This window comes from Vombatus ursinus, unplaced genomic scaffold (assembly GCF_900497805.2).
Source record: "Vombatus ursinus unplaced genomic scaffold, bare-nosed wombat genome assembly UNPS02009062.1, whole genome shotgun sequence".
NCBI lineage: Eukaryota > Metazoa > Chordata > Mammalia > Diprotodontia > Vombatidae > Vombatus > Vombatus ursinus.
The window spans coordinates 11,662,874-11,690,108 of record NW_020948840.1 but is presented as its reverse complement, the minus strand read 5'-3'; the positions used below and the strand labels follow the sequence as shown (position 1 = coordinate 11,690,108).

The 27,235-nt window shown below is 35.2% G+C and overlaps 1 protein-coding gene across 1 annotated transcript in view; it reads right to left on the bottom strand.

Annotated features, from left to right (window-relative positions):
- Nucleotides 1–8,109: 8,109 nt before the first annotated feature.
- FAM98A (family with sequence similarity 98 member A) overlaps nucleotides 8,110–27,235 on the bottom strand; it is a 34,128-nt gene continuing 15,002 nt past the window's right edge. Inside the window, exons 4-8 of the mRNA XM_027850589.1 lie at nucleotides 20,907–21,091; nucleotides 19,899–19,979; nucleotides 18,989–19,105; nucleotides 12,188–12,355; nucleotides 8,110–10,057 (exon numbers count right to left, since the gene is read on the bottom strand). Of these exons, the coding sequence (XP_027706390.1) occupies nucleotides 9,281–10,057; nucleotides 12,188–12,355; nucleotides 18,989–19,105; nucleotides 19,899–19,979; nucleotides 20,907–21,091 (1,328 nt within the window). The 3' untranslated portion in view covers nucleotides 8,110–9,280. The remainder of the gene's footprint in view (nucleotides 10,058–12,187; nucleotides 12,356–18,988; nucleotides 19,106–19,898; nucleotides 19,980–20,906; nucleotides 21,092–27,235) is intronic.

The window sequence follows — 27,235 nt, the reverse complement described above, 5'->3', positions numbered from 1 at the left end:
TTGAGACCAAGCTGTACCTTAACCTGCATGAAGGGAGGGACCCAGGAAATGCTAGGACAACCCATATGGTAGGGCAGTATAGACTGGCCCTTAGGAAATAGTCTTCCTATCACTGGTGTATAGTTAGATGGACAGCCCAAAGTCCATCAATACATATATATGCTGGAGAGACTGTACCTGTGATTTCATTGGTATAAGCAACAATGAGGAAACTTCCTCAATCCATGTAAATTCATGTAAAGTGTAGAGCACTTGCTCTACAACTTACAAAGTGTAAAGAGTTGCTTTAGTAGTAATGAGAAGTGACTTACCCAGAGTCATATAGTATGTTTCAGAAGTAAGACTTGAAGCCAAGTTTTCCTGACTCATAAGCTGCTTCTCTATTTACTGTGCCATACTTCTTTTCAAACACTAAACAAGATTAATGCTTAATACCTACAGTGTAAAAAAGTTTCCATTTGTGTTCATCCCTTCAACAAAGACAATTTTTTTTGTTTTATTCTCTTGCCAATTACATTATGGATTTAATACCTTCAATTATGTAAAATAATTTTTAAAATGTATATAATAGACTTGGACTAAAAAGATTCCAAGATAAAGAAAATTAATTGAAGAAAATTATTTAGATTTCTTTTGATAAAACTAAAAAATTAGGGCAGCTAGGTGGCGCAGTGGATAGAGCACTGGCCCTGAAGTCAGGAGAACCTGAGTTTAAATCCAGCCTCAGACACCTTACACTTAGTTGTGTGACCCTGGGCAAGTCACTCAACCTCTATTGCCTCACCAAAAAGCAAAACAAACAACCAAATAAAAAAAAAACTAAACTAAAAAGTGAGTATTCTTATGGGTCTATGAGGACCTAACTTAAAAACACTTAAGGAAAGCAGCAGTACGAGTGCTATAGTATATGGAAACCCATTTTTTACTTTGTTTCTTTACTAGAATGAATTAGTGAGAAGGAACAGACAAGTGAAAAGTGTCAGTTTAAAAAAAAAACAACTTACAGAAAACTAAAATAGCCAATAAAAATAAATAAAAAAATCATTTAATAGAAAATTTCTATTTTTCTTCTAAAATGAGGGATAACTATATAATCTGCTATAATGTATTGTTTTGTCTGAAATATGCATACTTATTGGGATAAATATAAAGTTATCACAGTGAAAGAAGACAACTGTCATGTCCCTTTATGGATAAGGATTAAATATTCTATCTCTCTATCATCTTCTGTAATGTCATACTCAGAGCAATGTGAATTTAATCTACTGATTTGTGCCTATAGGATGTATCCTATGTTGCAAGTCTTATGTTGCAGCTCTTCATTAAGAGCTTCATTAAGGTTCCCTATTTCCTCAACCTCTCCGGGACCATTCTCTTTCTAGTCACTGTGCATCAGATGAATCTGACTGCTATTGCTGGTATTTTCTTAAATTTCCCATTATGCCTCATCATTTGAAAATATGCTTAAGTGTGTCCTAGTATTATGCCTTCTGCGTAATGCCTTTCTGAACAAAAGCCTGATTTGTCCACCATTCAGAGGACTGTATATTAAACTAGGACTCTACTATATATAGCTTCATTTTAAAAGAAGTATACAATAAATTCAATGTTTGTTTTAAAGCAATTTTGTTTGTATCTCCCTAAAAACTTTCTTCTATTTTATTCTGTGGATTTGAAAAAAATCTTCAATGCTATTAGTTTATTTCTTGTCTTTTGACATCACTCTTAACAGCCCGTCTCCCCCAATGCCTCCAATTAAAAAAACACAAAACAAAACCCTCCCTTATAACAAAATGAACATATTCAAACAAACAACAACAACAAAAAAAAACATGTTGATCATGCCTAAAATTATGTGACAGCTGCCTCTACTGTCAATCAGCTTTGTCAGGAGGTAAGGTAGCATATTTCATCACTGGTATTTTGGAATTGTGCTTCCCATGGCTTTGATCAAAGTTTTTAAATCTTTCAAACTTATTTTTCTTTACAATGTTGTAGTCACTTCCAAACCAAGCAACCTGTGCTCTGCCCCTCTTCCTCCCATTACCAAAATTCAGTCTGTCCCTGGGATTCTGGCTTTGATGGGTGAGCTTTCACCTTCTCTTTCCCGGGCCCAGGCATCATACTACCAGGCCACTCATATTCTCTATTCCATTGCCTTATCACTTTCCAATTCTAAGTTTCCATTATGAATGGTCTTCCTCTACTAACATGTAAGCTCCTGGAGGGGAAGGAATGGCTTGCTCATTTAGCACAAGGTACTTAAAAATGCTTTTTCATTCATTCACTCATAGTACAAATTGTTCACTTAAAGCTGCATCAGGTCATAGAGATCTTCCCAAGTCTCTCTGAAACCATTCATCATTTCTCAGGGCACAATAATACACCATTACATTTGCTTTGCCATCCCCCCAAAGATAGGCACTCCTTACTTTCCAGTTTTCTGCTACAAAAGTGGCTGGTTTTGTATACATTGGTCCCTTTTCTCTTTCTTTGATCTCTTTTGGCATAGACCTAGCAGTGATGTGGTCAGGTCTAAGGGTAAGAACAGTTGGGTTATTTTTCAGGATTTAGGACACCAGGATTTGGTCTGGTGCATGTTCTAGATCTGTTTGGAGTTTTATGGAGGAAAGATTGCTTCTCTGCTTCCTGCTACGCTGCCACATGGCTCCATTCCCTCACAAATCGTGAAAAGGATCTTCCCAACTTTCTCGAGGCTTCCCTCCAGATCTTCAGACATTCTGTGGTTAGCAGTATGGCACTCAGCCTTTGCATTTCCTATCTTGCTCTTTGCCACATGACTAATTTTTTTTTGCAATTATACATTTTGATACTTTTCCTATTTATACATAGACATATATATACATATATGCACACACATATATATATATGCATATAAAAATCAAGTCTAGAAATGATAAAAGAAACATCTGTTTCCTTTACATCTCTATTTCACTTAATATTTTTAAAAATTATGTTCAGTAACACTAATGTAATGTTAGATTTAATACTAACATCTAATTAAATTAGAGCTCAAGCACTTTCACTTCAAAATATGATTGAAGTTGGGGTCAACAGTAGGTATTTGTGTGCTCTTTTTTTCTTCTATTTTTGTACTCTATTTTTTGTAAACAATTTACATAATATTGGAATTGTTCTTTAAATGTTTGATAAATTAATTTATAAATCCATCTGATCCTGGAGTCCTCTCCCACTCACTTTTGGTAGTTCATTTGTAGCTTGTTCAATTTACTTTTTGTATTCTTATTTGATAAAAATGTATAATTTTTTACATTATTTGAGACTCTTCTATTTCTTCTACTCACCTCAATATTTTACATTTTTAAGTATTCATTATCTAAGTTATAAATTTTATTGGCAAATAATTTCTGTAGTTTCCATTTCTTCTCTTTCAGTCATGAATTTTTGAAACAGGCCCTTTGCCTGTCTTACGAACTTTCTCTACAATCCTTGAAGACAGAGCTAACCGTCTTTGAGAGGATGTGTTTCTTCATCTTCTATTAGCACGATTTATTTGATTTATCCTAAAATAATCCCTTCCAAGTGAAAAAACGGCATTTTTCTGTTCCTCTTCCGCTGGATTTGCAATTCAAAGTTGTCTACTTACTTCTGGGCTCTCCCTCAGGACTACTTGGTAGTCTATTTCATTTAAGGTCCTTTCAACACCCCCTCCCCCATTCCTACCATTAATTTTACTTGTTTTTGGCCAGATAAGTTATTTTTGGTTGTAAGCCTGTTATTTCTTTTATAATGAGGGCCTGTTTTCTAAAAGTTTACATTCTATGGGGGAGTTGGAGAAGGGGAGTATATAACAGCTAAACAAGTCTTGTGCAATTCTGCCTGTGGCTCCTTGAACTTTCTTTTTGGCCATTTGCAAGATTTTTTCTTTTTAACTTGAAGCTTTGGATTCTTGGGAGTTTTCATCTTAGGATTTCTATACGGGGATAACTGTCTAGCTTTGTCTTTGTGGTTAAGGTCTCAGCATGCTGGGTTCAGCACAGGCTACCTTGACATAGGTCTGGCCCTATCTCTTGCTGCAAACACAGAGGTCCTCTAGATTGCTCAGTGCTAGACACTAGACTAGCCTTATCTCCTGCCACAGAAGGGAAGCATGGATATCCCCATGAGAGCTGTGGGTCTGGCCTTGTCTCCTGCTGTGGGACTAAGCTACTTTGTATTTTGCCTTCTACCTACCCTGGATTGTCTCTGCTCTGTACTTTTGTAGGATTCCTAAAGTCTTTTCTTTCTTTCTTTGGTTTAATCTTGGATTGGATGGAGTTTATAGGTAATTCTCCTTGGTTTTATCATTACTCCTTTTGGTGCATTCTTAGAGCTTCACTGGAATGTCTGCTGAGGAACTGGGCTTCTGAAGGTACTAAAACTCAAACTTCCTACAATTTTTAGCAATATATTTTGCTATCACCTGATATTCACAGAATGGTTACTGAAAGGATGACCTTATCTTGAGCGCTTAGAGAAGTAAAAGTTATTACAATTTTGAATCTACAGTCATTTTTTTATTTTTGCCTTTTTTTAAACATTTAGGGATGGAGGGAGAATGGAACCATAGAATCTTACAGTAAGGGTAACCTGATCATTATTCTCTTTTTTCAGAAAATGGTATAAGTTCATACAAACTTTTATAAGCTCCCTTTAATGTCTGAGACTTTATTTTGAACTACTCCTTTATTTTTATCACCTTCACAGACTTTCCCAAACTGCTGGCTTAGAAATTAAGATAATTTTTTCTAGACTAACACATCTAATCCAACCCAACATGCAAGATAAAACTAACAACGAGGCAGGTGTGGGAAACCTGCAGTCTTGAGGCCACCTGTGACCCTCTACGTCCTCAAATGCAGCTCTTTTGACTGAATCCAAACTTCACAGAACAAATCCCCTTAATAAAAGCATTTATTCTGTAAAACTTGGACCCAGTCAAAAGGCTGCACTTGAGGACCTAAAAGGCCACATGTGGCCTCAAAGCTGCAGGTTCCCCACCCCTGAACTAGGGCATTCAGGAAATGTTTCCTCCACAGAAAGTGGTACATAAATTCCTCTTTTAAAAAAGGCAAGTTGAAGAGACGAAAGTGAGGAGGTAATATATGCCAGACATGGGAAATAGCCAATCTGACTATTTTTGATAGTGAATTTCCAAATTTATATTAACTGTATCCAAAGCAGAAGAACTGAAGTCTTGTCATGCAAAATTCTTGCCACCTTTATCTGGACAAAACTGGATTCCTTTGTGAAACATTTAAAAACACTTCTTTTCTGTGACATTCGAAAACAATTCTTTCAAATGCAATATAAATCTCAGATATAGCATTCAAAAGGCAGAACTTTCTATTGCATTTGAAAGAATTGTTTGCATGACAATATACTTCAAAAGTCTTTCACTTTATTGTCTATTTTGCTTGTATTGAGAGATACAGCTTAATTATTTGTAATGTCTGAAAAAATGAATTATCTGATTTCTTAAGAAGAAATGATGCTAAAATCAAAGCAAAAGTGATAACAAAAAACTGGCTTTTGAATCTAAATATAGTAGAAAATAAAACACATTTTCAGCTGATATACACTTCAGGGTACTTTAAAATCTTCAATTATTACTTTCTTGAAAAACTTTGTTTCTGAGTATAGATTAGACAATAGTCTTCCAACTCAGATGTTGTAGATAGAAAATTCTCAAAGGGCAACAATTTCTTCCCATCAAATTTTAATGGAGTTCATTGCACAACCTTACTATTTTCTGTATTCTTTTTTCCATATTCTTTCCTGAAGATAGATGGATGTAGCATCCGTGTTTCACTGTTTGGCTTATTTAAGGATTTTTTCATATACACAACTTCACATACTGGCAGAAGAATGTCTAATTTCATAAATTATCATAAATTTTCAAGAAAATTCCTTGGAGAAAAAAAAAAAAAGAAAAAGAAAAAAAGTGGCTTTTTCTCCCTCTCCAAGACAGGGCTATTAAAATATCAAAATATTTTAACAGATGATATAATTAATCATCTTAACCATTCACATTTCTCAGAGATATGTTTAGAACCTCTCAACCAGAGGTGGGGAACCTGCTCTAAACATTTAGATCCATATTTAGTAGAGGATACCTTTAAACAAATGAACTACTCTACCCTGATGTATGAATGCACACTTTAATACCACAAACTAATTATCAAAATGTCTAAGCAATTTTTTCCAATATGTAGATGAGATGAAACTTAAGACATCACTGAAACCACATGGAAATTGCCTGAACTTTATTAACTCTGCTTAGATTAGCTTACATCAATCACTCGATAAGTTTTTTACGGAGTGTTTAATATTACGTGCCCAACGTTGTGCTAAAGTGCTATCAATACTTCAGGCTGGCTGTAAGAAATGAGAAAGCAAGCAGATTTAGCTCTTAAATAATTTTCATGTAAAATGTTAGCATCCTGTTTTAATCATTGGTATCAGTAGGAAAAAAAGAACCAACAAAAAGGTTCAGCTTGTCCTGGTCTCATGTTTGTTCAAGAGAAAAAACATTTAAGGCTTCAATTTCAAAGACTTCCTACTAGGAAATACGTACTTCTTGTTTCCTCATAAGTATTTTTTTCTGAAAAAATTTTTTTTACTACAATGTAAAGCTCTTTAAACCATTCCCTTATACCAATATGTGTACTTTACAATATTAAAAAAAATTTTTGGCAAGAAAATAAGATCTTGAGTACGCTGAAGAGAGTTACTATTTTTAGAGAACTGGAACTATATAAAGGCAGAAAATAACAGGAACACAATCCATTTTCTGTTGAAAAACAGGAGCTGTAGACATAAATTTTTCAATCCATTAAATAAAAAAAACTTGATCATTTTTCTTCTTAAATGTTGTCCACATTTGTAACACACAGTATATCCTATTAGTTTCTTATTTATTCATAAAACTAGATAAGAAGATACAACATCCTTTAAAAATGTTACTTGCTAGAAAAACTCTCTATGTTTAGTGGGGAGGTTGTAGAATCTGAGAGAAGAAAACTGCAAACTCAGTTGACTGTTGCAGTCAACATAAGTGCATCTGAAATAAAGTAAGTTTTATATCTAAGGTAAAACTTTCAACTGTAAATACAATTTTAAGTATTTAATGAAAAAATATTAAGAGACAAAAATTTTGAAGGCTCAGTATAGGGCTTAAGGTCAAACTATCTTTTCACAAGTCATATATCTGCAAATTTTTCAAGTCATGACCATTTGGAAAAATGTAATGCATTGTATTTAGCAAGTCTTCAGAGAAAACACAAAAATACTTAAAATAATTATAATTACATTTGCTTGATATATGTATCAATAGCTACACCCAGTGGCCACAAAGCAGTTATTAGATTATTCTACTTTAGAAAGGCCTAGGAAAGGTGTTGGATATAAGCTCAAAAATGAATTGGACATCTATTGTACATGAACCAGCCTAGCTACACTGGAGCAAATCATCACCAAAAGGTTGGACACGAGGTGATGCATAATTCTGATTACATCTTATGAAGACTGTAATAAAAGTAAAAAGGGGTTCTAATTTGTATTGATGTTTTTAAACAATGGTGGCAAACATGGCTCAGTCAATCAAATGGAATTACATTAAAAGCTAAACTTAAAAGTTTCAACTACTCTCATTTGAAACTTCTGATAATTAATTATGTTTAAATGCACCATTTTTAATCATCTGTAATGAAGGCAGCTTGGAAAAGTGGATAGAGTGAAGGAGATAGACCTGAGTGCAAATCCCCTCTCTGTCATCTACTAGGTGTGTGAGTGTGGGAAAGCTACTTAACTTCTTTGAGTTTTGGTTTTCTCATCTGTAAAATGGGGAAAAGAACATTTATACAATCTATTTCCCAGGGCTGCTGTGAGACTCAAATAATCTACACAAATTGCTTTGCAAACCTCAGAGAGCTATATAAATTTCAACTATCATAACTAAAGGAAACGCATAGGACATTTAATGTACTGTACTCTTATGCAAGGTCTTAGGATCTCTAATTTTTCCAGTAACTGCTTGAAAATAGCACATTAACTATAACTAATCATTCAAATAAAGCTCAAACAAAACAGAGAACACACGGATACTTTATTGCTCACCTTTCATACAAAGCACACCTTCAGCCATTTTCTTTCACAGCTTGACAATGTTTATGTACACAAAAACCCAGCAAGAAGCATCATGTGGATTTCAGTAAAGAATAGTGTAAAACATCAACTCAGCCAGGCTTTTGTTTCTGCAGCAATAATAAAGGGCCTCCTCCACTAGGCAATATCCTTCTTCCTACTTGGTAGTGCATTTCTTCAATTACAAAAAAAACAAAAACAAAACCAAAAACAAAACCAAAACAAAAAGGCACCTGCCCAAAACAAACTATCTTGTATTTGCTGAGCCAGTGGTATTAACTCGTGCATAAGACAAATTTCAGTTTGCTGATCCTTCTAGTCAACTTCAAGTAAAAATAAGGTTGTAGGAGGAAATTGTTTTGGATGGATGAAGGTCAGTTTGAATTGCTATATTTAACTATATGCCTACACACTAGAAGTTCACAACTTAGCTTGATTTAATGATCTTTGCAGATTTTGGCCATGTTCAAGGTCTTTAGAGTTGAGCAAATGGTAGTTTTTAATTAAAAGAAGATAAGGCTACTGAATGTGCTATATGCAGAAGAGCTCGTATAATAGAAACATACCTATCACCTCCATAGTGAAGCAAATGTGTATAACCTCGCTCTGAATATAAAAGGCCAATTATTAAGTGCAGAACTATACTTTGAAAATATGTACCACATAAGTAAAATACATAAAAAGAAATTATTGATATAAAGAAAGAGGGAGGGTTTCCTAGTGAAAAATCTATAAAGAATCTAGGAGAATAATGCTTATTCTCAGAACTGCACATTGAAGCCATTGCTGGTACTTTCCAAGTAATTTCTTCAAAACATTATGCATGTTCTGACTGTGATATTAGTCTAATCATTAAACACACATGGCTATTCATGTGTTTTGTTGTTTGTTTTTTTTTGTAAATTTTGGTGAAAAGTATGCATTTCTCAAATAAAGAGCATTAACTAAATCCATTTTTAAAATAACAGAATTGCATATCAACCTATAATTTTGTGTTTAAAGCAGGAATTTCTGGTCATATATGGTCACATATTAGTTCAACTAGATATTTACCAGGCCTCTAAAATGAAGTTTCTATTACTTGAGCTCTGCTGAAATGTAATTTTTAGTAGCCTCAACTAGAATACTGTCTTCCTTGTCCAAATCCAGAATGATTATATTGATAACCTCCATGTTGGAAATGTTGCTCAAATTGACCCCCCTGATTATAACTCTGGCCCCCTCTTCCTCCCCAGCCTCCACCTTGACCTCCACGACCTCTGCCTCCACGACCACCCCTCCCTCCTCGACCACCACCACCTCGTTCACCATGATGCCCACCACCATCTTGGTATCTATTGTCCTGTTGGTAGCCACCACCCTGATATCCACTTCCTGTATATGAAGATGTTTGGAAGCCACTATAACCACCTCCTTGGTAGCCACCACTGCCACCATGGTAGCCACCTGTTTGGAAACCTGAATCTCGATAACCACCATCTTGATAGCCACCTCCTCCTCCACTCCCTCCATCTGTCCAGCCTCCTTGATGTTTATTTCCTCTTCCACCCCCTCGACCTCCATGGTCATAACTACCACGTCCACCTCTTCCTCCTCCTTGTTCGTGACCTCCTCGTCCTCCATATGACTGTTCATGACCTCCTCGTCCTCCGTATGACTGTTCATGACCCCCTCGTCCTCCGTATGACTGTTCATGACCTCCTCGTCCTCCGTATGAATGTTCATGACCTCCTCGTCCTCCGTATGATTGTTCATAACCACCTCGTCCTCCTCTGCCTCCTGTTTGCTGTTGAGGTCCATCCTGTCTTTTCTGCCATGGTGGCATCTCTGGAGGTGGAGGTTCAATTTCATTGGGTCTACCACCTCTGTCAGGTACCCTGCCCATTAACACCTACAAAATAAAACATTAATGCAAACTATTTTATTTCACAAACAGAAGACAGCTATTAAGAAAAATGATCAAGTTATACTTTTGTGGTTATCTTCACCATGCTATCTCCTAAATTTTTGATATTGAAATTCATCACAATGACAGCTTTAAAACTAGCAAAGTATTTATATGTATCATCTTTGATCCTTGCAAAAACACCATGAAGTAGGTGCTATTATCATCATCACAATTTTATAGATAAGGAAACATAAGCTGAGAAAGGGTAGGTGACTTGCTCAAAGTCAAATAGTTAATAAGTATCTGATGTGAGATTTGAACTCAGGTTTTCCTAACACAAAGTCCAGTTTTCTGTTCACTATACCATGATGGACTTCATATTTCATGAGCAGAACGAATAACTGAGTTCTAAAACTACACTATCAGAACTCATGGAGAGTAAGGAGGAAGAGCTGTGGGGAAGGAGCCATTTGGTTAAATTTATCATCATGATAGAAAACTAGTTTGTTGACTAAAGGGATGAAGAAGGGTGGCCCACAACCTCTTGTTAAGTATTTCTGATGAATAAAAATTCCCTTAAATTTTCTTGAATGAGCCTGTAATTCAAGATTTTTCTGACAACATAAATGCTAATTTTTTTTCCCCAATAAGTCTTCATAAATTTTCTCACATGCAAAGAAAAAGAATAGTTTGGCTCAACAATCCATACACTAGAAACTAAATGAATAAAGAATATTTTTTGGAGATAGAGTGGTACAGTTGAAGATTACTGGTCTTGTAATCAGGAGGACCAGGGTTCAATTATTGTTTCTGACACATATGATCCTGGACAAGTCACTTTAATCTCTCTGTGCCTCAGTATCTCTCTTTGTAAAATGGGGATAACACAAGGTTATTAACTACCTCACAGAGTGGTTTTGAAGAAAGTTCTTTGTAAACCTCAAAGCCACTATAAAAATGTGAGCTTTTTAAATTGCCTAGACTAAGATACACAATTGGATAGACCACTTATTGAGTTAGTGTATCAGTACATATATCTTGGGCAAATGTGAATTAGGTCCAGAATTAAATAGAAGGAAGAGAATAGGGTAGATTCCAACTAGGAAATTGTGCATCACTTTCAATGAATACAAGATGTTCCCTGAAACAAAAAGCCAACTTTTAAAAAACCAATATTCTCCCAGTGATATTATGTTGCTAAAAATCATGGGTCACCATAATCTCTAGAGAATCAAAATTCTAAGTAACTCAGATGGAAAGATGTATGGTAGGAAAAAACAGATAACAGTTACAAATTTAGAGTTAGAAGATCCCTCAGACACCATCTGGTATATTTCCTACTCCATTTTATATGTAAAGAAATTGAAGCCTAAGAGGTTAAATGATTTGCTTAAGGCAATATAGGTTATTAAGTGTCAGAACTGTGATTACCAACCATGTTTATCTTATTTCAAATCTAATGTTTCTTCTTTACTACTCCATGCTACATGCAGTAGTATCACCAATGATGTTATGTGTAAAGAGGTAGCAAATAAAGATATCGTACAGAAAATGTATAACTGGATAAAGAGGTGGGTCAGTCATATAGTCAGGGTGAGAGATAACAGATGGACAGTTCAAGTGCTGCACTGCTATCCACATCACATTAAAACAGTAGAGGAAAGCCTCCATTACATTCATAAATTCTTCACTAAAGATTTAGGGAGGACACTGATGAGAATCACATAGGATGAGGATAGGAAGAAGAGTTGTGATCTGCACCAATGGTACTCACATAGATGAACTCACAGATACACAGATGTTTAAGGTAATTTTAGAAAGGAAATAACTATAATGGAAATGCTAAATGACTTATGGTAGCATTTTATTTATGAGTGGAATTTGATCCATCAAATCCTTCAAGATCAACAAAAATTGCCAGGTATTTTCAAATCAATAAAATTGTCAAGTATTTCCAAATACAAAAAACTTAATTTCTACATTTTATAAGTTGTCTATTAAAAACAGGAATCACCTGATGTATATAATTTTTACAATACATTTTGGGTGAGAGACTAATGACAAAAGAAAGATGCTTTATGTTAATAACTGACTTTGAGGCATTTTGAGACAAATCTATCACAAACACCTTACCTTATTGATGGCACAGGCAGTTTTTTCTCTAATAGATCCACTGCTTGTCCTTAAAATCTTTGAAAGATCCTGCCGAGCAGCCAGGAGATGAGCAACAGAAATAGTACTTTTAGCAGATAAGAGTGTACGTTTTGGTTGGTAGACCTTTGCTAATTTTTCTGTTTGACTCTGATGAAAGAAAAGAAAAAGACAAACTTGTTTTCAAAATAACAGATATACCAAAGAACTTCATAATTAAAAAAAAAGTTATCTAACATATCCAAAAAGCACAAGAATATTAAACTATGAACAACTTCTTAAGCGCAAAGTTGGTAGGCAACACAAGGAATAGCACAGAATCACAGAAGGTCTGAGCTAGGATGATTCTCAGAGTTCATCTAGTTAGTCTGACTTCCTCATTTTATAGATGAGAAAAGCAGGACCCATAAAGGTTAAGTGACTTTTCCAAAGTTACACTGGGAAAAAAGAGGGAGTGGTAATACTTTCCTGGGAATGAAAGGGTACAGTCTGAATTAGGAGGACAAATATAAACCAAAAAACTAGGCAGGGTATCAGAATACCAAAATCCACGAGCTAAGATTAGTAAGAAGACAAGTTCTAGGTTAGTGATACAGGTCTGCGGGAGTCTAACAATAACTGATATTCTTATAGTGCTTTCATGCTTGCAAAGAACTTTATGTAAATTTTTTCACTTAAGTCTTAAAACAACCCTATGAGGTAAATAAAATGATTATTACTACCCCTATTTTAAAGATGAGGAAACAAAGTCAAGAAGGGTTAATGACCGGCCCTTGGTCACACAGCCAATAAATAAATGTCTAAGGCAGGATTTCTACCCAGGTCTGGCTCCATGTCCAATAGTCTATTACACTATTTTACCTTTTACATGATATTAGGAAGCCAAAATACAAGGAATGTCACAGCTTTAAATGCTTGATTCAACCTGATTCCCTTAAATTTTGGCCTGTTTCCACTCCTTGCATTTCTGACTGGATGCCAGTGTGCTTATGAATACTGTCCATCATACCTCGTCCTTATTCATTTACTTCTCTGGGGTTACCTAGATAGCCTTTCTGCCCACAAAATGGTTCCCTAGATGCCCAGGATTAGTGAGTGGAGTGGCAAGAGTGGAAGGCCTCTGTCAATTCCAGGTCATTGTATGCTGCTGGCTCACAAGACTTCTTTTGGGGAATTTACCTCTGCCATTTTACTAGGTACTAGGGATAATGCCACTCACTCTTTATTGTCACTGTGGACAATAAAGAGGCATTGCATTCCTTTGTCATATCCCCTCCATACCTAAAAAACAGTTCTGATTATACACAGCTCCTTCTATTAAGTTACATAATTCTTTAGTCCTTTCAGTTTTGAGACTCTGCTCTGGGATTGAGTTACCTGGATTGGTCAGTGAACGAATAAAAACTCACCTAATCCACTATATATAGCTAGCCCCAAACCATGTTTCACATCTCAACCAGTCATCCATAGGACACCAAGGCCTACTCTCAGTGGAATCTTTGTATCTCTGCCACCATGCACATACACCCCAATCACTCCTACTTTCTAAGTCTTGCTCTGCAAACAGTAACTAAAACGATTTATTATTACCACTGGAAAGGGTATGACAATATACTACCCTATGGCTCCATTCATAATGTATATGACTACCTAGATCAAAACTTCCTTCTCTGGCCACTATTACCATATATAAGTTATATCTTCCCAATCAGACCACAGACTCCTTATGAGCAATGATTATCTCATTTTTCTTTTTTGCATACTCAAGGCCTAACATAATTTAATCATTATGGCATTTAATAAATTTATGTTCATTTATTAATTCGTTTTTCTGCACCAGATAACAGAGATGAATGCACAGGTCTGGGTCATGGAGAGCAATATGGTAATGGATTTAAGTCTCCACAATGGGCTATTTGTCACTGTGTATCTGGATATTTAAAGATTAGGGCTAAGGCGAATCAACTTTTCAGAACACTAATTTGCTTGCCAAATCTAGTGTTCACTGAAAAGCTTTTGGGGGCATTTCAGGCAATACATGAGAGGTATTACTAAGGGATAACCTTTTGAAATCAAGAAAATGCTGGAGGTCTTTTAAGGAGGTGTGTGTGTTGGCAGAGATGGGGGATGGTAGTGCTTATGATATATTCTGTGCTGCAAAATTCTAACCTCTCCTTAATGACTATTTCTCCAATTGGGCAAAGAGTTGATCCTCCTGTAGGTAGTAGAAGATGACTTGGACTAATCTGACATGATATGCAGGACTTTCAGAAGTAGAGGATAATATAGAGACAAATCACCAACCAACACATCCAGTAATTCTTGAAATACTGACTGTTAACCTTTGACAATGCCTAATATTCATATAGATCTTACTGGATCTTGAAAGCAAACTTCAATTGAGAAATTAGTTTTTAGGGGTTGGGCTGGAAGAGAATGGGGGAGATTGCCACACCACCACCATCACTGAATATATAATTAAGCATACACACATTAATAAATAATTGGGCAGTCTGGTGGCCACATATACTTGGGCTAATTGATTCCAGAAAGTCACAGCCAAGACCTCCAAAACCTGATCCTCTAATACATACAGGGCAAATTCTGACACAAGGTACAGAAGGGAATCACATATTCTATCATGATTCCTGGTCCCTGATGGAGACAGCAAGTCAATTGGTTAAAAATCTCAGCTATTTGCAAAGAAAAGGGAGAATCAAATTTCTTTCTGAGCTCTCGAAGGAACCCCTTTTTCTAAGTTGTCCAGAGGCCATCCTGACTTATTAGACAGGAAGCCATAAGGTAAAACCTTGGTCAACTGTAATGTGTGAAAGAGCTATCATAGACCAGCAATAAGACATCTCCTTGGCAGGAGTAAAGGCAATCTTCAATTAGAGTTGAGAAGGCAGGTACAATTTAGAAGGAGAGCAATTGCAAAACAAAAAGGCAAGGCCAGATTGTAAACATGTATATGGAGATACAAAGGCTGAAATTAGTTGGTAGACCAGTAACTAGGCTGGGAGTCCATATGATATTAAGAAGCCAAAGCTTTGGCAGTAAAGAGAACTGACTTTTTGTATGACTTGGCTTGTTTTCCCAGAGCTTTAGTCATTTTTTAGCAACTGCTTGTGTTTTCTGCCCCCTGCTGGAATTAATATGCTGGCATAGTTATGAGCAGGGCTTGCTAAGCCTTCTTCTTACTCAGCTGCTCCCATTAAGCCACGATAATATACACATACATATGTTATGCAGATACAGACACAATTCCAAACAATTTTCTTTCTTCTTTTTCTCTCATCTTTAGGTTCCTGTGAAGTAGCAGATAATTTTAGAAGGGGCCACACAAGCCTCACTGTTGTTAACAGTAACTCACATCTATACAGCACTTAGTGGACAAAGTATCTTTCACGTTTCATTTATATACACACACACACATATACTCTTATCAATTTCACAAAACCTCTTTTACATTCTCTTACCTGAAAATAATAATAATAACAATAAAAGGCCCATTTTACCAGTAAGACTCTTTTTACAGTCCAATTTTAAAATGTATTCAACTTTTCTCTTTCAAATTAATACGTTAAACAAATCATTGCAGTGCTGCCTGATGCTTCATCTTCGGCCCTCGACCTATTTTCTCTTTTGATTTAATAGCAAATCACACTACAATCCAAGTATGAAATTCCACTGATTTGTATGAAATAATAAATTAGGAATGTTAAACTTTTCTTTTAGTATACGGAAGAAGGGTAGTCCCAAACAGGTAAGCTGTCTTCATTTTTTCAGATCACAGAAAGAATCACTAAAGTACTATTCTGAGATTCTATCACAAAGAACTAAGGTTCTTACTACTCCACCAACCTCCTGATGACCATCAATAAACATTTACTAAGTGCCAGGCACTGTGCTAAACGCTGAGGATAAAAAAAAAGGGGGGGGGACGAGTCTTTGCCCTCAAGGAGCTCACAATCTAATGGCGGAAACAAAAAACAAATATGGAAAAATGAGCTATATACAGGATAAATAGGGAATAATTAACAGACTAGAATTAAAAGGTACTGGCAAAGACTTCCTGCAGAAAGTGGGATTTTAGTTGGATTTATCCCAGAGATAGAATTCATATGGTCGGGCAAAAGCTTTCCTCATTCCAAATTTTAAATTTTACTATTTTTATTTTCTAATTTTATTATTTATTTCACAATTTGTGTATACTGTTCTACATGACACATGCATGTGAGCCCTTAAAGATTTTATTTACATTATCATTTTTTTTAAAAAAAATTCCTTTTCTGATGGATTTCTCAGAAGATATTTCAGAGTACTGAAGCATATGCTGCACACAGAATGTGTAAAAGTGCAAAACTGCACTTGAAACTACACATTCATTTTGTCACAAATTCTTAAGCATACGGCTTGCTAAGAAATTAAGTAACCATGTTCTGGTATGGGATATAAACTAACACTACAAAATTATTTTCCCTCCTTCCTCCATTTTAACTTTTTCCATCTTAAAGTCCTACCCTGATATCTCACTATGGTAGAAAGAAGGGCATGGATTCTTTTTTATTTTGGGCAATTGGGGTTAAGTGACTTGCCCAGGGTCACACAGCTAGTGTTATGCATCTGAGGCCAGATTTGAACTCAGGTCCTCCTGAATCCAGGGCCAGTGAGCCACCTAGTTGCCCCAAGGGCATGGATTCTTGAAGCCTATACCAGTGATATACAAGCTCTAGAATATGTAAATTAACCTCAAAAGCCTCAATGTATCTACCCAATAAATTTCTTTGGATGCAAGGACCAGTTTACTTAAGTAGACAAGCTCAATCCCAAAACTTGGGTGAAGGTAATTAATTTTTTCATCCACAGCAACTCATGAAGATATCTCCTAAGGAACAAAGAGGCTGTGATTTCCACTGTTGAAGGACTTAGACACATTAATGACATCACATTTACTGGAAGGGTAAGTTTTTACACAATGTTGGTACATAGTGGAACAATTAAACAAAGTTATTATTTATCAGCAGCTATTAGTCTAGCATTGTGCTGGGTATTTCAGAATATGAAGTAAGTTTAATATTTGACCCATGTCTAGACTACTCAGAACGAATTCCTTCAAATACCTTTAAAATATTTAATTACATACTGCTGACTCCTAATCTATTATATATAATATATAATCCTAATATAAAACTTCACTTACATACCAAAGATTTCCCACCTGTTATTTTTCCAGATAACAAAGATATATTCCTTCTAGCAGTTAATTTTGTATTTTCAATTCTTTTTCACAAAGTTTTTTTTTCCTCAAACATTCATTATGTATGGCTTTACTATTAAAAGAACAGATTTAGTATAGTTTAATCTTTTATTGATGATTCAGGGTCATCACAATGAACATTCATTATTTTACTGCAAGACGATATCATTTTTTTGTCTGTCTTTATATTTTCAATTTCCTCTCTGTTAAGGCCATTACTGTCTTTTGGGCCTTTTACAAAAGCATCTAACCCACTTCTAGTTTGCTTCTTCCAATCATCTATGGACTGGGACACCAGATAACTGATCCTGATAAAAGATTCATGTCTGATAATGATAATAATAACTGATATTTACATAATACTTTAAGGTTTGCACTAACAACTAAGAGTCAACAAAATGCTTTGAGTAAGAGACAAAGGAGTAATGGGAATAAAGGTTTTCATTACCAGTTAAAAGCTGAATTCTGAAAAGCTGAGGGTTGTCATAAGTTTGATCTCAATAATAAATATCATATTATCTTTATGAAAGCATATAAGATTTTAATATGCCTGCTACTATATTTCTCAATAGATGGAACTGGACTCTCAGGCTATGATCTTATTTTTCTTTGAAAGTCCCTTTATTTTTTTAATTTAAAAAATTTTTGTTTGTTTGTTTAAGGCAATTGGGGTTAAGTGACTTGCCCAGGGTCACACAGCTAGTAAATGCCAAGTGTCTGGTCTGAGGCCACATTTGAACTCAGGTCCTCCTGACTTCAGGGCCAGTGCTCTATCCACTGTGCCACCTAGCTGCCCTGAAAGTCCCTTTATTATAGCATAATGAAAGGCTCAGCTTAAGTGTTGTTTAGTTGTGTCAGACTCTTCGTGAATCCATTTGGGGTTTTCTTGGCAAAGATACGGTAATTTGCTATTTTCTTCTCTAGCTCATTTTAGAGTTGAAGAAACTGAAGCAAACAGGATTAAGTGACTTGTCCAGGATCACACAACTATAATAAGTATTTGAGGCCAGATTTGAACTCAGGTCTTTGATTTCTTTATCTGTAAGACAAGGGAACTGGACTAGATGATCTCCAAATTCTCTTCAAGCTCTAAAATACTATTAATCTATAAATATCCAGGCATAACAGCTGAAGAACTAGCCAAATGTAGTCATGTGAAGGCTTTACATATTTAAATAAAAAATAACCTAACAGTAAGATAACTATAAGCTCTGCTTCTTAATAGGCTGGTTCAGTTTCAGAGGGGAAAACTAATTAATATAATGGCAATAGTTAAGAGAATACACATTTGGACAAATTCAGGTATGAGTCAATAACACATTCCCAATTCAAGGTCTGGGGGAAAAAAACCCCTAAAAAAACCCCCTAAATTCCACCAGATTATCTTCTTTGCAGATAAACGTGCACTACTAATATTTTAAATGGCAATTACTAAATCACACAAAAATTTAAACTTTAGTTAAACAATTTCAAAGAAATTTCTACTGATTCATGTCTCTGTTCTTTTATAGTGCCATGTATACCTTAGCTCTGTCTGACCAGCCAAATGACTGTACGGTGACATCCAAACGTTTCACTAAAAGCTTCCTTCGAACTTCATATTCATTGGTTATGGCTTGGTTAACTGCTTCTATTTTCTCCTGGAAAAAAAAAATAGTCAATATTAGTTGAAATGCTCAACTCAAATGTTCATTGTTTTGATTTTCTCCTTCTACTACAGCAACTGAAATAATTTAAATCCTAACAAATTACGTTATGATTACATTTCTAGTTAAATTCAAAGTACAAAATAACAATAGCTTACATTTATTTATATAGCAATTTATGGAGAAAGCTATCCTCCCCAAACCTTGTGAACTGGTTAGTATTAAGCACTGCTAAGTAGCTTGTCCAAAGTCATACAGCTGGTAGTTACTACACTGACTTCAAACATATTGCTCCTTTCTATTACACCATACTGTCTAACAGTGTGATGACAGATATTGAAGAATAGGAACATTAAATTTCAAACAACAGAAATAAAATTAGATTTTTATGTTTCTTATTAATTTGTAAGCACTCTGGCTTAAAAAAAAAAACAGGTAACTTACAACCTATTTTGATTTAAAATTTCTTATACTGAAGGCACACTGACAAAATATTTTAAAATTATTGCCTGAAATTTAACTCCTAATATTAGGAGGCCTAGCCAAATTAAATTTACACAAAATTTTAATCTCCCATTTACCTATTTTTAATGCTAAAATAAATTAAAAGCTTAGGGGAAAATTCTTACTTTTACGAAAGAAAAAGTACCTTTGGACTAGATTTAGAGACAGTACTCATTAAAACAGTTATTTTAAGACAAAAAGTTCAAAAAGCATGTTTTCTAATGTCAAAAACATGAAATGTATCATGGTCTACCAATTTACTTCCAAATGAACCCCTACATACCCAGTGAGCTGGTCCCATTGTTTTCTTCAACAAAGGTTTTCCCACATGATTAGGAGGAACTTTTGCTAATGTTTCCTTTAACTGAAATAAGTAAATAAATAAAACGAGTTAAAGATTTTCCCCACCTTCAAAAAGATTCTTCTCATATCCTTATATCAGAAGATCCTAATAACAGAAAGGCAGTCATGAACTAAAGATAAATGAAGGCCCTAAGGGGAGGTGGAGGAGGAACCAGAAAGCTGGTTACCCTGGCTCTTGTCTCACTGTCTATTTCACTGTACAATTATCAAAGCATATATATAACTTGTAACGGGATAAATTAGGGCTCATTTTTGTACTGGGAACCACTCCTGCATTATTTTATTATGGCACTCCTTATTATACTCTTATTTATACTTAATTTGCAGACTACGAGTAGTGCATTAAGAAAAGCATAAGGAGAAAAAAAATGTGTGATATCTTTGTTCTCTTCTGCTCCATAAATCTGTGACATTAAGTATACATTTGCTTACACACCAGACTGTTATTACTTGAAAAACCTTATTTATAAATAAAGCATGTAAGACACAATAGTGATTGAACTGAGAAATTTAAGTATTAACATCCTAATTATTTCTACCTGAGAGGAAGAAGTAAAGAAAACAAAAAATATTTTTTGTATGATTTTTTCTTTACATATTTTAAAATGATAGCATGCAGGGGAAAAAAAATCTTTCAAAGCATAATTTTTACTATTTTATAATAATTAAGATGACCACTAAACCAAAACACTCTGCAAAATAGGACATCAATGAATTTTGATTTTGAAAAAGAAACAATACTGTAACTCCAACATTCATGTTATAAGAACCACAACAAAAATAACAACTTATTTTTAACATCTGAACCCAAAATTCACTAAAAGATAAAAAAAATTCAGTCTCTTTGGAAAAAATTCATTGATTCACTTCAGACAAACAAACAACTAGGTTTCCCTTAATGCACTGTATTTTGGTACAAAAATCTTACTTTTTTTTCTATGCCGCTGAAGAACTGGAACATGGTTATATTGGCTGGAGGTTTGGACATTCCCAAAGCAATACATATGCCCTTCAACTCTTGAAAAACCTCACTACCACCTCCTTCTTGTGCTTTTTTGGGAGGAGAATTCACACACAGCATTCTGGCAGCTTCTAGTTCTGAAATGAGGTATGCTGAAAGAAAAAAACGAAACTTTACAAGATAGTTATGTCTAGCATGACAAAACTTTGCTCAGAATTCTATGGTACTTAGGAGAGCTACTTTGGAAGACTCCAGTAATCCTAAATAAAACAATTTTTTCAATACTTATGACTTTAGAAGTAGATTATTCTTGAAAAGCCATCTGACCCCTACAATAAAATTTCTAAAGCACAAGTCACCAACTAATCTTTGTGTGAAAGAACCATAACCTCTCACCACTTCTTGCTGTTATCCCCTACCCAAATACACAGAAGCATACTGTATCAACACTAAGCAAAATGTCAAAGGTGGCAAAGTTTGCTTTGTACCTTTCTACCTCCCTTTTTGTGTTATTTCCTCTGAATTCAAGGTTTTATGACCTAAAATTATCTAAGCCACCCCACAAATCCAAACTTTCCTTCTTTGGTATACTGAACTCAACTGTGTTAAAAGACAGAAATGTGTTTAAAATAATTTATACTCATGACTGATACCCCTCCTTTAATTCTTGAAAAGGAGGACTTTTAAAAAGAGGGCAACCCAAAAAGAACTTTTAATTGGTAGGATTTTAGGCTAAGCAATAATTTTAAAAATTAAGTAAGATTTTCTTGTTTCTTTATTTCTTATCATGAAGATCTAAGTGTAAAGACAACTCTTACGCATATAGGTAGTGTAGTTGATAGTATTAGACTTACAACCAAGAAGACGTGAGTTTAAATTGTCTCAGACATTAGCTAGGTGACTGAAGGCAAATCGCTTAACCTCATTCAGACACCCTTTCATTATCTCTTAAAATGGATAATAGCATCTAACTCACAGGGTTGCTGTGAAAATCAAAAGAGATATGTAAAGAGCTGTCCAAACCTTAAAGTGCTTTATAATTAAATGTTAGCTACTAAATTATTATTAACTCTGAGTAACCCTCTCTTTACCCTCAATCAGAGGGGTTAGAAAAATTGGGATAAGAATCTTGACATAACAGTTTTGAAAGTTTGCCAACCCTTGATGCAGAAAGAAAAAGTGAGTCAAATTTTTTGGGGGAAGTTCTTTAAGACTCAATGTTTAAGAACCCCTAACAAATCCATATTCTATATTTATTTACTAATGAGAGCACATACCACCTTTGAAAGGTGATCTATAAATTAAAATCCCACCAGTTTTTAAAGTACTTGACACATCTAATTTGAGAAATACTATGCTTACTATTTAGAACTGCATTTATTGTTAAATTCTCATTGGTCAAATCAAGTAGCAATCTTTGGGAATGCCATGAGCATTATGAGTATATGAGAGGATTTTAAGTTATCTATGACATTTAAGTAAATGGACTTTGATATTGTGTTAATGGAACATACATTCATGATACTTATGGACATTACCACTAAGACATAATTAAGCTTAACTATTTTTTTTAATGTTTCTTTTTTTAAGCAACCAGAAGAGACTTTTTTTTTTGAGTGAGGCAATTGGGGTTAAGTGACTTGCCCAGGGTCACACAGCTAGTAAGTGTCAAGTGTCTGAGGTCAGATTTGATCTCAGGTCCCCCTGACTCCAAGGCTGGAGCTCTATCTACTGCACCACCTAGCTGCCCCTAAGCTTAACTATTTAGGACACAACAAGTACCAGGGAATAAGTAAAGAAGATCTCTGAACAGCTTACAGATTTCTCACAAAGTTCATGCTTCAAAGTTACTCGCTTTCCTCTCAAAGGATAGTCTCTTGGACTTACTCACAGCCTATTTACTTCTAAATGACAAAATTATAACAAGATTTTTATATGGAAATCTTATATGAAATTAAGTCATTTCCAAACTGACAGAATGGATCAAAAGTACAAACCAAGAGAGGAGCAACAAGGGAGTAAACAGAAAATCACAAAAAGTTTTAGTACAAAAAAGCTATAATGACCAAACATGGCTCAAGAAGAAATGAGAAAATGTACCTGTCTCCCTTTTGCAGAGGTAACGGCAAAAATTCCTAAGTACCTCAATACATTATGAGGGTATCAACACACAGCTATTAGGAACCCACTATATTTAGTGTACTGTGCTTGGCACTAGGAATAGAAAGATGAAAAATTATTTCATTTATACCTTAGTGGAGCTTACAATATTTTATAGCACACTAAAATAACTGATGTTTATATAACAATATAGGGATAGCCTGAAGCCAAGAAAAAATTTATCATACTCTTTGCAGAGAAATTTCTACGGAAAATGATTAAAATATCTCTTCAACTCTCCTACCTTCCAATCCCACCCTTAAAACAAAAGTTCTGGTATGAAATGAACACATTTTCAATTGTCTAGAACACTCAGCTATCGAGAATAACTACTTCATTGAGTGTTCCTGATATCTAAGATTTTACCACATGAGGTTTTGTTTTTGAGTTGTTTCAGGCTCTTCGTGACCCTATTTGGGATATTGGCAAAGATATTGGAGTGGTTTGCTACTTCTTTTTTCGGCTCATTTTTACAAATGAGGAAACTGAAGCAAACAGGGTTAAGTGACTTGCCCAGGGTCACCTAGCTAGTAAGTGTCTGAGGCTGGGTTTGAATTCATGAAAATGAGTCTTCCTGATTCCAAGCCCAGAATCCACCATGCCACCTACCTGCCCCCACTACATGAGGTTGCAAATGTCAAACAGTTCTTGCACACAAGTGTGTTGGTTGCTGACTTGTGCTTTAGGGAGTTTAGAGATTTCAGAATTAGTTAATGACATCAGATGGGTTGCGCTTTTAGTTTTGTGGAATTAAGGTAAAATTAAGATTTAACCACACTTTAAGAACTTAGGCTGCATGTGATAGAATGAAAACGGTTAATAGACTTTATAGCCAAGATAAGTTGGAAAATAACAAGTAGGCAATTAGCAGTCTCTGATGAATTTCAGGCACCAGACCCAGCTAATCTACATCTTAGGATGCTAAAAGAACTGGTGATTATGATTTGCAGTTATTGATGACGTTTGAAAGAAGATTAATAAGAGGTACTACAGGACTAGAAAATGGCAAAGGTCCTGGATTTCAAAGAAAGAAGAGAAAGAAGTAAACAAGCTATAAGCTAATGAATCTGAGTGATTCCTATGAAATTCTGAAATATAGTTAAGAGAGTTCCAATTTAACCTATTAAAACAAGCTATGGATGCTGAAAAATTGGAAATAAATAAATAGTGAAACAAAAAAATTTCATTTCATAAGGAAGTTTATCTAATGTAAATCAGTAGCCACAAAAGTACCCTAAAGCTGCCTAAAACAACCCGATAAATACTCAATCGTTTTGCCTAATACAAAGAGCTGGTAGCTTAAGGTCAGTTTAGAATCCTGCAGAAAAAGAAGAGCATCAGATTTGAAGTTAGAAGACCTAAGTTCAAATCCCAGTTCACCATTTCCTACATGTGTGAGGTGTAAAATATCTATGGCCCACTGTTGTTTTATTAGATGGCCTCTAAGGTCCTTTTCCAGTTCTATGTCTATGATCCTAAGGATGGTAGAAAACTATGAAAAAACAAGAAGTGGTGGAGGAAAAACAAATTTACAGAAGGCCTGGCCAGATACCAAATTAAACCAGATTATTCCAAAAACATTTAAGAATGATACTAAAAGCAAACAGATGAAAAATGGAAAAGATACCAAGATTCTCTTTATGACAAACTTTTCTTCACTAACAGTGAAGTCACCTTATATTCTAACATAACAGATTCTGATACGCTATATGAAGAAGAAAAAATGCTAGAGAAAACAAAGATGACTCAAGTAACATGGTGTGCCAGGCAATATGCTAGAGGATCTATATGTCCACAAATAAGAAAATACCAAGAGTAAAAGTAGCTAAGCAGAGATTGGAAGGTGAGGACTGAAAAGTAGGAAATATCAGGAAAGTCATTTTAAAGAGGGCATTACTTAAGGTGTGCCCTGAAGGGTATTAGGAAATTAAAAAATGAAACAAAGGGAGAGAGAGCATTCCAGACTTGAAAACACTGCCTTTACAAAAGGCACAGGTATAGGAGATGGAATATAGTTTACAGGAAACAGCAATTAAGTTAGTTCAGCCTAGAAAGACAGGATGGGGTCTGAATGAAAGAACTTAAATGTCAAAAAGAGGAATTTGAATTTTGTTTTAAAGACAATACGGAGCCACTAAAGCTTTTTGAACTTTTTTTTTTTTGCCATGGTTAAAACCATGCAGCCAAATATGGCAGCTGTGTGGAAGCTGGATTGCATAGGAGAGAGACTGGCTACAAGCAAGCTAATTTTCAGGCTACTGCAATTGTCCAGGCAAGAACTGATGAGGCTTGAACTAGAGTGGTTATGGTACAAGTAGAGAAAACAGACAGATGTAAGAGATGTAAAGGAGATGAAATAATCAGACTAGGCAACTTTGGCAAACTAACTGGATATGGGTTTGAGGATAAAGCTATTGAGTTCTATCTTAAGAGTTTTATTTTGAGATTCCTGAGGAACATTGGAACTTGGAAGATAAGGGACTAGAGCTCAGGAGAAGACAGGGGGTTGGTTATGTTGACCTGAGAATCGTCTGCATGGTGATGATAGTTGAATTCATGGGAGTTGTTGAATCCACCAAAAGGGGAGAGGGAGGGAGGAAAGGAGGAAGGGAAACAGGGAAAAGGGAGAGGAGAAGAAGAGGGAGTAAGGAGGGCCTAGGACAGAGTTCTAGGGATATATCAATGCACAGGGGCCAAGACAGATTATAATTTTGCAAAAGAGACTGAAAAGGATTGGTCAGTCAGAGAATGAAGACAGAGAAGTGTTAGAAAAACTTAGTGAAGGGTGAATTTAAGAGAGAAGCTAGATCACACCCAAGGATGTGTACAGTAGATCTGCACTGGAAGGGTTGCAATTTGAGGGTACTGAGAAATAAATTCTCAAGCCCTCTCAAAGAATGAATACTTCCCTCCCACTCCCCCCACCCCAACCCCAGGAAGACAGACTATAATGAGAAACTACCATTTAGTACTAATGATGGGAAACTATCATTTACTAGTGACCCATATGCCTACTTTCTCATCTGGATAAAATCTTTATAAGAATAATTGACAATCATATCAAGGACATCCTTGATGAAGACATCGTCACATAATTGACTAAGATGTAGAGAATAAAAGATACCACTCTGCTTACAGTTTGATGAATGTTCAAAACAAAACAAAACAAAAACCTTTGATCAGGTAAAACAATATGCTGTCATAAAGACTCTCATCACAAACACATTAAAATAGTAACAGTAATAATAATAATAATAATTAATAATGATAGCATTTTTATAGCACCTTCTATGTGCCTGGCATTGTGCTAAGCACTTTACAACTATTATCTCATTTGATCCTCATAAAAACTAGCTATTATTATCCTCATTAAGTTAAGAAAATTGAGACATACAGAAGTTAAGTGATTTGCCCAAGGTTACACAGTTAATAAGTCTCTGAGGCTGGGTTTCAACTTGGGAGTCAGGAAGACTCTAAGCCCAGCACTCTATTCACTAGGTCACTTAGGTGCTACAAAAATTATAGGCTTAAAGATGAAGAACAGGAAGGGACTTTAAAGTAATCTAGTCCAGTTCTCCTCATTTTACAGATGAATAGTCAGAGAAAGTGACTTGCCCAAGGTCCCACACTGGTAACAAAACAGTGCAAGTAGGATTCAAACCTATGTTGTCAGACTACAAATTCAATGGTATTTCTACTGTATCTGTTACAGTGAAGTTTAAAAGCAGTTAAGAAATATATCTCTATGGGCTAGCTGGATGGTACAGTAGGTAGAGTACCAGCCCTAGAGTCAAGAGGACCTGAATTCAAATGCAGCTGTAGACAGTTACTAGCTGTGTGATCTGGGCAAGTCACTTAACCCCAACTGTTTTTAAAAAAAAAAAAAGGAAGAAATATAATTCTGTTCAACAATCCTCAGACAATAAATATCAAATATAAAAAGAGAGAGGTATGCTTGCCAAAAGTGATTGCCACTGTCATGGAGGATATCCAGTGCAAAATCCAAACAGAAGAGAATCCTCATAGATGAGGTTATCCTGTGGGCCACTGAATTAAATCTTTATTTTCACTAATGTCTAATTAAAATTTAGTTTTTCCTTCAATTATTAATTTTTTAAAAATAATTGTCAGAAGGA